The 12,861-nt window shown below is 39.5% G+C and overlaps 1 protein-coding gene across 1 annotated transcript in view; it reads right to left on the bottom strand.

Annotated features, from left to right (window-relative positions):
• Positions 1 to 3,020: 3,020 nt before the first annotated feature.
• Positions 3,021 to 12,861, bottom strand: part of TMTC4 (transmembrane O-mannosyltransferase targeting cadherins 4) — a 139,388-nt gene continuing 129,547 nt past the window's right edge. The window contains exons 15-16 of the mRNA XM_073614440.1: positions 8,703 to 8,772; positions 3,021 to 4,029 (exon numbers count right to left, since the gene is read on the bottom strand). Coding sequence (XP_073470541.1) covers positions 3,887 to 4,029; positions 8,703 to 8,772 — 213 coding nt within the window. The 3' untranslated portion in view covers positions 3,021 to 3,886. The remainder of the gene's footprint in view (positions 4,030 to 8,702; positions 8,773 to 12,861) is intronic.

Genomic DNA, 12,861 nt, shown 5'->3' with positions numbered 1-12,861 from the left:
AGATTACGGTTCTTTTAATAGGATTTACAAGGGTTAACGATCAGGATGGAGACCGTATGGGCAAGTCTAAGGCTGTTTTTTGTACAATCAGTTGCTCCCTCCCCTTTTGTCCCCCCCCCTCCCTTAGTTTTTTTTTCTGCTGATAATGTCACATGACTTGAGAAAGCGCAGGCGCACAAAACGCATGGTCACGGTGACTGACTGATTCACTGGTGTGTTCTCTACTCTAACTACCCACATCGACCTTCCAGTCGGCAGGTTCCATCTTCGGGCGTGACATCATCTCTGGCCACCCTACCCAGATGCTGTGTCCCCACTTAGTGTAATTTTGTGGATTCCTTGAACATACCTTCACCACGGGTGGCAGCCGCTACAGTAGCTGGGGGCGACAAACACCCTTTAGTCCATCAGCGGGTCCTGACAGCCGGCGTCCTTTGCAGTGCATTCTCCTACTGCCGAGGCTTTATTCACCCAACATTTCTGTGCGGAAGTAGGCTGATACAGCCACCTGGATTATGCTTGGGACTCTCTGGGTTAGTATACGGTTACCAATTGAACTGCCCAGTTAGAATTGTATTGTTCTGATCATACTAAACGTTTCAATAGTGAATTGTGATTTTTTTTTTTTTTTTCTCTGTGACCTTCAGGTCATAATAAACAGTTTAATAATTTTTATCCCAATGGGACTTCGTGTGAACTGGTTATAATTTATCTAAGACATTGCATATTCAGAACAGCCACAGTTTTATGGTAGGCACAGCCTATGTCCCAAGCACTCTACAGCGATTTTTGGCTGCATGTTTTCTATGGCTACTCTCCGCAAGGGGTTCTCTCTAGCAGCTATGTGCGCTTTGTTGTCCCAAGGACTTTCCTAGGTCTGTTTACCCCAAGTGGTGTCTGATCCTTTGGGTGTACTATTGTCTTTTCAACACTAAATTCTTACCTGCATTTCTTTAAATTTGGCCATGTTCAGCAGAGACACATAATGAATGGTAAACACAAAAATGCATGCATCATGCAGCTTTGGGCATTTTTACGGCATCTATGCCAGAGTTAATCTCTATTTTTCCCAAGTGTGCGTAATAAATTAATGCATGTAATTGTAAGAGGGCCATCAAAGTTGGAAAAACTTTTTGCCAACATGACATTCATAGTACAAGGACATATTGTTAAATAAGTAGGCACAAAGTACTATTCACAGTACAGTGACCCATGTCAACTAATCTGCTTACATGTCATTATTATCTGCAGCATTCTGAGTGGTTGGTTGCAAAGGCTTACTGCACTTTGTACCTTTTTGCTATTTTATCTGTTGTAAATGTTAAAGGTTAGGATACTTGGTTTAATGTGTGCCAGTGGAAATATGCATGTTAGCAAGATCAACATGTTGCTGCCCTGAAAACAAATCTTTTCTAAAATGAGGATATAGTTAAAGTGATAAAAAAAAAATGAAGAGGGTTTACAAATAATAAACATATATCATACGTACCCCCACTATGCAGTTCATTTTGCACAGTGTGGCCCCGAACCCCGTCTCCTGGGGTCCCCCAGCAGCGCTGGCGGCTGCTCCTTGCATTGGTAAACCCCCTGGGAGAAGCGCTCTCGCTGGGGGTTACCTTGGAGGCACGCTCCCGAGTCCAGCATTTGCGTTCATAGACACAGAATGCCGGATTTAGCCCTGGCACCTATGTCATTGGATTTGATTGACAGCAGCAGGAGCCAATGGCTGCGCTGCTATCAATCTATCCAGTCAAGAGCCGAGAACCCCGGGCAGAGAGGTACAGAGCATCTCCACCGAGGGAACGAACAGGCTCAGGTGAGTAAAAACGGGGGGCTGGGGGGCCAATCAGTGTCAGAAGTTTTTTCACCTTAATGGATAGGATCCATTAAAGTGAAAAAACACGAGGGTTTACAACCCATTTAAACTATTAGTAGTACAAGTCAGTAAAACACAATGAGCTTGAGGGAAAACAAGGTGTACAAGTCAAACCTTATAGCGAATTATTATTATTTTTTATTTATAAAAAGTGTGACATTAAGGGCTCATTTACACTTGCTTCAACACACGTTAATGGCTAGCTTATACTTGCTTCAAAACAAGGCTTCGGACAGGCTTTGTCAAAACTCTCTGAACACTAGTAAAAACCCGGCACTAAATAAAATGGTTAGCTTACAGTCCCGTTTACACCTGCTTTTGTTTTGCTTAAAAAATTATACCCCATGTAGCTTTAGTGTTGCTTCAAAGCCTCCATAGAAGTCTATGGCAAAGCTCGCTTGAAGCCCCACCAAAGCACCAAGCAAAAGCAAGGTGTAAACAGGACTGTAAGCTAACCATTTTATTTAGTGACAGGGGCTTTGACTGGCATTCAGAGAGCTTTAACAAAGCCTGTCTGAAGCAAGTGTAAACTAGCCCTAATAGTCCACAGCCTCATAATAGCCATAATGTAATATTTATCACTTGCTCAACAAGTAATGTACGATTATGGCTGCGTTCACACCCATGTGCATTGCTTCATGTCAAAACACACACTGAACATTTTGAAAGTGGGAAGAACGATTTCTTGTTTTTTGTCAATAACCAAAGTCACTTTAGGGTTAGAGCCCAGTGTAGGATTTAGGACCACTGGGTCCAGATAAAAGGTCAGGACAGGCTCCTTATGTGTAAGGACCCATTTCAGAAAACCTCTTGGCTGATGTAATGTCAACCAGGAAAGCTGTCTTGATAGACAAAATCCCTCATCAGGATAGATTAAGAGTGGTCAAATCTAGCACCAGACAAGTCTGGTAAATTATGTTAGAGTACAGTACATGACATGTCCCTCCCCTTTGTTCTCAGTTTCCCCATCTTGCTTGCTACAAAACCCACAGAATGGGTGGGGTTAAATAAGGGCACACTGCAGGGTATTCCAAGCAAAGCATATGCCAGCATCCAGTCACCTGAAGGTATTTTCCCTACATTCTATGAGGCACTGGGTTTTGAGAGGCCGATTCATTGATTCTGGTAAAAAATAGCATTCACATTAAGAAGGCAATAAAACTATTTTTATTATGACATGCCTAAAGGTATGCTAAACATAGTGACACACTTCCGAAAACAAAAAGGACATATCATAGATTTACACATTGTGGAATGCCAAGGTGCAATAAAAAAAACAAAAAAAAAAAAACAGAACATGTAACAATTCTAGAGAAGTGGTTTTCACTTACTATGAAGAGTGAAACAGCCTGGAACACAAAAAGATGGCAAGCTTGATGAACATTTAGGTACATACACTTTCAAAGGAAAACAAACATACTGTATATGCAGCTATGTCTAGAAGATGCCCTGGATTACAGGACTGCTAGAAGTATGCAGGTACATAAAAGGTATAACAGGCTTTTACTATTTCTTTTTATTTAACAAAGGAATAAATTGTATATAAAAAATAAAAAAAACAAAAACATTTGTCTGTGAGTAAAGGATGCAGTTTTAGGTTCAGCACACTCGGATGCTCAGGTAGGAGTAAAAACTTCACAACTTTAATGTGAAGCATGTTGCTTCCTTCTAACAATCTGCATAAAAGACTTTGTATTCAAGACACATGCGGCAAACATTAAAAAAATAAATAACGGTAACAGTACAAGTGTTTACATCATTGGTGCCATGGGTGTAGCAAGTGATGCTACTTAACAATGTTTTTATTTCATATGCTACACTTTTGGGCAGAATAGCAAACAAATCATGGTTTGACAGCTATTATTATGGGCCTGCTAGAAACCATCAATGCAAAATAGAAAGCAAAAAGGCAGTTTTCAATGCAACCATAAAACACACACTATTTCAATACCAGATGTGTCTGCCAATGGCTGTAATGTTCCTGGCCTGCTCCCCTATCTTGATTGTGTTTCACATATGGCCTCTCTGTTCCAGCTTTCGTTTCAGAAGATTGTAGTTCTCTCTGGTCCCCTGAGCAGAAGGGTCAAGCTTCATGGAAATTTCATAGTATTTTTTGGCCAGGTCCAGATGTCCCCAGCGATGGTAAAGAACAGCTAAAATACATTACACTTTTTAGTATTTAGGACCATCACTAATTTTTCTTTAACATGCATTTTTAAGAAAAAAGTATATTCCAAACACACATTAAAACAATTCAATTTGCCACCTTGCTATCTATCCTTTATCTTGCAACTAATCTAGTAGGTTGAAACTACAGCATTTTAAAAACAGCTTGGATTTAGCACATGGATTTATTATATAAACAATGTTTATTCTCTATGGTTATAGTTTTCAAGACCTGGCTGGAATGCTTATTGTAAAATAATAGATCAAGATATGTTTTTTAAGCATATGATGAAAAATAGATTGTCTAAATAAAGCATTATAACCCTTTCATGGCTAAGCCTATTTTTGAAATTTGGTGTTTACAAGTTAAAATCCGTATTTTTTGCTAGAAAATTACTTAGAGTCCCCAAACATTATATATATATTTTTTAGCAGAGAATCTAGAGAATAAAATGGCGATTGTTGCAATATTTTATATCACACGGTATTTGTGCAAGCGGTGTTTTAAACACAACTTTTTTGGAAAAGGGACACTTTCATGAATTTTAAAAAAACCAAACAGTAAAGTTAGCCCAATTTTTTGTATAATGTGAAAGATGATGTTACGCCGAGTAAATAGATACCAAACATGTCACGCTTTATAATTGCATGCACTCGTGGAATGGCGACAAACTACGGTACCTAAAAATCTCCATAGGTGACGGTTTAAATTTTTTTATGATTACCAGGTTAGAGTTACAGAGGAGGTCTAATGCTAGAATTATTGCTCTCGCTCTGAGGATCGCGGCGATACCTCACATGTGTGATTTGAACACCGTTTACATATGCGGGCTTTTAGCCGCATCGGTTGTTATACCAGGAAAGACGATCGCCGGCTCTAAAAACCAGTACTGGGATGATGCCTGCAGCTGCAGGCATCATCCCGGTATAACCCCCGAAAGCCGAGTACGCACATCTGTGTACGCTCGGCGGGAAGGGGATAATTAAATTCAGCTATGTAGTTATACATATCTTAACGGTTATTGCAAGAGCCAAACTTGGTCACTCTTACAAGTTTCCCTATAAAACCTTTAATGTGATGGGCAACCTAAGTGACCATTAGGAGAGAGTGCAGTCAAGTTGAACAAGTACTTCAAAATGCAAGATTTGCATATACTGTAAGCTCTGCTGCCTACATCTCTGGAGGTCAGTTTGAATTGTCCAGGTTTGTGACAAGTTTACCTTAAAAAGGTTTTTTTTGTTTTTTGTTTTTGAGCCAGCATTTTCTTTTTGTTTGTTAACAGTTCAATTACTGGTACACTTTAGTATTTAAAGCTTTCTCATCTGCCCGGTGTCCCTTTAAACACTTCTGAATGCCTGGGGGGCAGGAAGGATTGACAATCAGAAGCCGGTAATGCCTGCTACCAATAATTAGCCTGGACTAAGAGCTGTCTGACAGCTTGATCTTTGAGCTGTGAGTATACTCTCAGCGCATGACGATCGTCCGCCAGTGATGCACATGTGCAGTGTGTGGGCATTAAAACCCATCCTTTTGCCGCTGCACGTGTGCTGAGCGGTTGTAAAGGAATTTAAATTTTGATTTTTTAGGAGACTGAATATGGACTGAACTAAAATGTGAGCTACCTTACCTAGAGGAAGAAAAAAAAAAAAAATTCACATATATGTATGCAAAAATTTTCAGACAGGTGACTTAAGAATTGTGTAGTGAATTTTGGCATGGTGATTGTTGATTTACAGTTATTTTGATCAACGTTACCATGATGGCCCTTTCATTCAATAAAACCTGCTCACTTGTAGACATTGGACTGTGTAATGGTGAATAATGTGGGCCGACAATGTACATTTTATATCCATCTATAAAATCACATATCAGAAAGTGCATTAGGTAAAATTAGTTAATTTTTTCAAGTGAAACATGCATTTGGAAATCATTAACCCCTTTTCTCTCGGAGTACATCTTTAAATGGTGGATTGGCAGCCCTAAATTTACCTAAACAGCACTGGAGTCGCCATCAGGAGACTGATCCACCCAGAAATCGCGGTGTCCTGAGCTGTCGTTAGATGGCTTGGTACATAACCCGCTCAATACTGGTTTCTTCATTTTCAAAAAAAGTCACAAAAAATTATCCCCTTGAAGTATCTACCTTCCAAAAGCGTAATTTTTTAGGGTTTTTGTACAATTCTGTCATTTTTATTTTAACAAAAAGTCAGAGAAATAGATCTTTTTTTCCTTAAAAAAACAAAACCAAAACCAGTAGTTATTAATCAGTTCCTGCTTGCGCTATAGCCGAACAACGGCTACAGTGCAGGCTTACAATGCTGGCGTCCACGGATGATCCTTCAGACTCAGCTGATCACAGATCGGGATAAAGAGCCAATCACAGTGCCCCTTTACCACGTGATCAGCTCTTAGCCAATGACACCTGGTCACACGATGTAAACAGAAGCCGGCTGCCAGCTTTCTTTTTCCCCTCACGCTGACAGCATGAGGAGAAAAGAAAGCCGATGACTGGCTTCTGTTAAAGGGACATCGGTGGCAACATTGCCCACCAGTACCACCTATCCATGCCTATCAGTGCTGCCTATCATTGCCACCTCTCAGTGCAGCCCCATCAGTGCACATCAGTGAAGGAGAAAAATTACCTGTTTGCAAAATGTGATAAACTATGAAAAAAAATCTTTTTTCTAATTTTCGGTCTTTTTTTGTTTTTTTATTAGCAAAAAAATACCACCAAAAAATACCACCAAAAAATACTCTATTTGTGTGAAAAAAAATTATAAAAATGTCATTTGGGTACAGTGTTGCATGATCACGCAATTGTCATTCAAAGTGTGACAGCGCTGAAAGCTGAAAATTGGCCTGGGCTGGAAGGGGATAAAAGTACCCTCTAGGCAAGTGGTTAAATATGAAAGCTCTGTCTAGAAAAATGATATAACATTTCATTTGGGTACAGTGTTGCATAATGGAGTGATTGTCAAACTATGAAAGTGCTAAAAACAAAAAATTGGGGTAAAGGGGTATTACAAAATCCAGTGGTTAAATCGGTTTTGTTAACTCTTTGTTTAACAGTTTGGTGTATGCAGGCCCCTTTGAAACGCAACCTCTACCACACTTCAGTAACTACTTCACAACATATCTCAAATTGCTTAAGACATTCTGATATAGCAGAATAAACAGCTAAGGCTTAATTATTATTATTATACAGGATTTATATAGCGCGGACAGTTTACGCAGTGCTTTACAACATTAGGGCAGACAGTACAAGTACAATACAATTCAATACAGGAGGAATCAGAGGGCCCTGCTCGTTAGAGCTTACACTCTAGGAGGGAGGGAAAGGCTTAATGTACACAGGCCATTTTTACAACCTGTCCTGAACGATTTAACTTGACAAATAGTAACCCACGTTTAAAACGTCCCTTTTGCCGAGCTTGAATAAATTTTTTTTTTTTTTAAATAGCCAAAAATGAAGAACGGAGCAGTTGGGGCTTTTTTTTTTTTTTTTTTCAGCTGCCTCTGAACTCTCCTCTATGCTATCTTTTCAGTACATGTACACAGGGTCGTTTGGAGTCGTTTCTAGGCGGTTGAGTTTAGAAGCATTTTTTGGAAAGCAAAAAAAATGCGTCCAGGATGGATGTTCAGAGGCATTTGAAATGCCTGTAACAGCTTGTAAATTCAGTAACTTGCGTTTAGCCACGTTTCGTTTACAGGCATTTTTAATTTTTGACTATTTGAAAAAAAAACACTTCTAAACACAAATGCGGCAAAACAAGTTTTGAAACGTCGGTTACTATCTTTCGAGTTAAATCGTTCAGAAAAGGTTGTAAAACATCCCGTGTACAATAAGCCTTATGCACAGAGCTTTTCCTACAAGTTAGTCAGAAGTGATCAGTACGACTACCTAGCTAGTTAGCTTAGCCACACATGACTCGAAGAAATATATGTTAAAAGCAAAACAGAAATTTTCTCTGTGTCCATTGATTTTATAGACTTTTTGTAAGTAAACATGCCCATTGAGGGCTAAATTTCTTTAAAATGTTCACACAATTTTATATAAAAAAACTTCTGTTAAAACATATTTAAAACTTTTTTTACAATGCTAATTAGAATAAATTGCTAAACACAGTGGTCTACAATGATAAATAGAATATATTGTGCTAATCATCTCAAACTGTCAAAAAACCCCCCTAATAACTGAATTGACCTAAGGATCTTCTATGTTTTGCCCTGTCCACTTTCTCTGCAGTGCTTTTTAACTCAGCATGTCTTGAAAACTTTGACAGAATTGTACTATAAGAAAATGCAGGCCTCAAAAGTCCTCTCCTATTTTTTAATTCTATTCATGGGGTTTCCTAAACAAAGCATCTGCACCAGGGGTCTTTACAGTTATAACAGTCATCTCCACATAAAGGAAAAAGCTTCACTCCAATCGCTGGGCCTTTTGTGCACACATATATTTGATTGAAATTGATTTTACCCCTTTCAATTACAACGCAGTGAGAAAGAACTGCTAAACATATGCCTTTTTACATTCCTTTCTCGACACTGTTTGATAATTAATTTCCACTCCATCACTGTGAAAATATCTCACAGTTAATGTCTAGAGTGTGACATTTTTTCCGTTAAATGAAAATATTAATGATGGAATCAAAGTCTTACCCAAATTGCCATGATAACTTGCAGATGAGGGGTTAGCTTCAATAGCCCTAAGGAACAAACTTTCAGACTCCTAAAATAAGACAATAGAAAACTTACTTTTCTCAAAGGACAATACATTTTGTTAGAAAAAGTAAATGACCAGTTTTATTTGTATCAATAAAAAAATATGTAATCTAAAATATTCACATTATGCTAATATTGCATATCAATATAAAGTTCATAATAATTTCCCTTTGAGATCAATAAAATATTCTGCATCTGAATAATGTTGGTAGATATCATGTAAAAATGCAATCTTACCCTAAAGACAATTAAAAAAACACTGCCCTCATGTGGCCAAACCATGTCCTATGAATTACAGAAAGCACCATAAAGTTAAATAAACATCTCACATTTGTAAAATACGAAGGATATTAAAAAGTGCGCAGTCAAATAAGCTCAAACAGTAAAATCAAACTATGACACATGTAGCTGTAAGTGTGGAGCTTGCATAACCAACAATGTTGTGCAGCTACCAGCAACAATCAACTGTGTAGAAAGCTAAACTGTTAAAATATATAATTAACTGGATACCTTGGTAAACCTCATGTAGTTGCTTTGTGTTACGGAATTAAACTCACATTATACATGTAAAAGTGAAGCTTCTTTCTAATATATTGCCGCAGTCACGTTTGTAGTTAAGATTGGGATAGCAAATACTCAAAGTTTCTAACAAAAAAGATATCAGGCAACAAATGTGCATTGTATGCATAATCTATTGAGTTCTCTGTAGCCTCAAGAGGCTTTTATATTATCATTTGCAGCCAAATAAATATGGCTCCTAGAGAGTAATGATCAGCAGAGCCAACCCCATGTCTGCATTATCAAGATAGTCTAAAATTACTGATAGAATCAATGTGGCTGGTGCCTGATGCCAACAAGCTGGGCTGCCAAATGCAACACTTCTGGTGACACATAGGGGGAGAGTTACTAAAGCTGGTGCTCTCAGAATCTGGTGCAGCTGTACATGCTAGCCAATCAGCTTCTAACTTCAGCTTGTTCAATTAAAGCGGGATTCCGGCCAGCTAAAAAAAAAAATTTAAAGTCAGCAGCTACAAACACTGTAGCTGCTGACTTTAAATAAGTAGACTTACCTGTCCTGGGTGAACGCAATGTCGGCCGCCCGAGGCCGAACCGTCCCTCGGCTCTCGGGTCCCGGCACCGCCATCCTATGTAAGGGAAACAGGCAGTGGAGCCTTGCGGCTTCACTGCCAGTTTCCTACTGGGCACGTGCGAGCGGCGCAGCGATCTGTGAATGGCCCCATGGTGTTCTGGGAACACACACAGTTCCCAGAAGACAACGGGGCCGCTCACCGAGGAGAAGAACACGCCGCAGAATACGAAGAGGCAGATTAGGAAGACTGCCTAGCAACAAGGGTTTAGGTAAGTATAAAACATTTTTTTTTCCAAATGTTTTTTTTTTTATTTTTTTTTAGGAATTTTGGTGGCATTTTTTTTTTTTTACGGGTGGCCCTCCGCTTTAAGCTTTGACAATAAAACATGGGAGCTGATTGGTTTATATGCAGAGCTGCAACAGATTTTTGCACATTTCAGTTTTAGTAAATAACCCCCATGGATACTTGATTCTATCTAGCAAGGCACCAATCGATGCGTATTGCCTATGCCATTTTTGTTTTGGCACAGTTAAAGTGTATGCAAACCTTCTTCTTGTAAAACAACCCATTCAGTTTAAAATAGAAATGAAAGGCAAACCATTTGTGTATAGATATAAAAAGTATAAACACTTTCCACCCCTTTTTTTATAAGTGATCATGTTCCCTCTATTCTCAACTGCATAAGAGCAGGGGGAAGAGAAACAACAGTACATTGTGTGGTCATAGAAAAGCAGAGGGACTGGCAGAAACACCAGGAATTTCACACAATGGTGTCCGTTTATGAAGCAGTGAAATCTATTCACTGCTTCGTTCTCCGGCATTCACAGTGAAGATCTTTCTCCTCTGTGTGCCTGTTTATGAAGCTTTGTAGATCGCTTCACCTTTGGAGGAGTGAAGAGATCTACAAATGCTTCAAACAGTGGAGAACGGCCCCTGATACTGGAATCTCGTGAGACTTTACGAGATTACAGCACCAGAAATACAGAGATGTCAGTTTATTAAGCGGTGATAAATTATCACCGCTCAATACACGGACGATTAATGTTAATAAAATAATGAGTCCCCCTACATTATATACATACCTGTATGTATACACACATTATATATACATGTATATACACACACATTATATATATATATACATATACACATTATATGTATATAAATGTATACACATAAATATGACAGGGGGACATGGTTACAGTGTTGGGGGGTCTGAACGAGGCATAAGGAAGTTAAAAATCTTCCTCCTTCCCCCTCAGATTTCCTCTTCACTCCCCGATTCACCACCTCTGAGCTGGTGAACCTGGGAGTGTGAATTCTGACTCAGATTGCCAGTGAAGCGGTGAGATCACCGCTTCATAAACTGGCCGTTACTGTCATTCAATGAGGATTCTCTGTGTGTAGAGATAATTGGCGGGAGAACAAGTTCAAACATGTTCTCCCCCGATTATCACTGTTTCATAAACTGTTTATGGACTCTGATCAGCGGTGATCCTCGGGATCACCGCTGATCACTGCTTCATAAACGGACACCAATGGAAGCAATATGAAAAGATGAGAATACTTTTTCATACAAGTACATGGTACAGCAGACACATATCAGGAATATGAAATGTGGGGTTTACAAGGAAGCTTCCTGGGAAACCACCTGGAAGAGAATGCCCAACACGGCTACAATTGAGGACCCAGTGGACTTGCTTTTCCCATCCAATTACTTCCAGACTCTAGTAGTGGTTACTACCAATGGCCATTTTTCCAGAGCCTTTTAACATCCTTGCATTTTATTAGCTGGGGGTAGTTTTTTTTAATCTGCGGGAAGCAAAAAAAAAGTTTTTTTAAAAAGACATTATGGGACACTGGATGGTATTCTAGAACTAATGGGAGGGTCCATAAGCAGTCCAACTGAGGGGTAGGCAACACAGAAAATAAACAGCTAACAGCCCACAAAAATAAACAAGAGAACAGACAGGGCCTCCTCCTTACTACCAAAGCCGGCATTCTGCTGAGGCCTGAAGGTCCACCTGGTAAAACTTTGAAATCTGAAACCGAATATCTAAAAGCCTAGGAAGTACTAAATGATTTAGGGGAGTGCACAGTGACCAAAGGGGAAACTTTGCCCTTGAATTCATAAACTTGGATAACCAGTTGTAGAATCCTCTTAGAGATAGTGGAAGGAGATGTCAGCTGACCCCTTTGGGGGCCTTCTGAAATGACAAATATAGAATTGGACTGAAAAAAAGCTGTACTGTAGCCAATAAACCCACACGAACGTGTACTATGTCCACACAACAAAGGGAAACCTCTTGCATGTTTTGGTGCTGAACACAGAGATGACAAGAAGGGTAGATGGAAGAAATCACATTAGGAAGAAAAAAGGCCCTCAGCCTCAAAACAACCTTGTCCTTGTGAAACACAAGGACGTTTCTTTAAAAGGTCAAGCCTGGCAACTCAGAAACTCACCTTGCAGAAATGATAACAACAGGGAAGGTGACCTTGCGAGTAAGAGTAGAGTGGGAAGTGTACCTAATAGACTGAAAAGGGTGCTCTCCGAAGGACTGACATTTCTAGATTGAGATCCCACTGAGTCACTGAGGAAGGCACAGAAGGTACAATATGAGCAAAACCCTGTATGAAGGCCTTCACTAAGTGAAAGGCAAGCAGCCTTTAAAATAGAACTGCTATTATTGAGATTTAACCCTTGATGGTACTCAAGGCCACATTGTGATCAAAAAGACCAGAGAAAAGAAAGAATTAATCCCACAGAGTTTTTTCTGAGATGGCATTTCCTCAACTCGCACCAAGAACGCCAAATGCGATAGTAGACCATGCGTTAGTGTGACTTCCTAGTCTTTAAGAGGATAGGGATAGCTAAATCCGATATAGGCCCATATCCCTCAGTACCCAGGATTCCAAGCAGTTAAAGCCAATGATTGAGAAGCAGGAGGGTAGACCATGCACTGGAAGAGAAGATCTGACGTCTGATGTCCTCCTTATTAACTTAT

The sequence above is a fragment of the Aquarana catesbeiana genome, linkage group LG02 (genome assembly GCF_042186555.1).
Source record: "Aquarana catesbeiana isolate 2022-GZ linkage group LG02, ASM4218655v1, whole genome shotgun sequence".
Classification (NCBI taxonomy): domain Eukaryota; kingdom Metazoa; phylum Chordata; class Amphibia; order Anura; family Ranidae; genus Aquarana; species Aquarana catesbeiana.
Note: the sequence above shows the minus strand (reverse complement) of the source record. Positions and strands in the feature narration are given on the sequence as shown.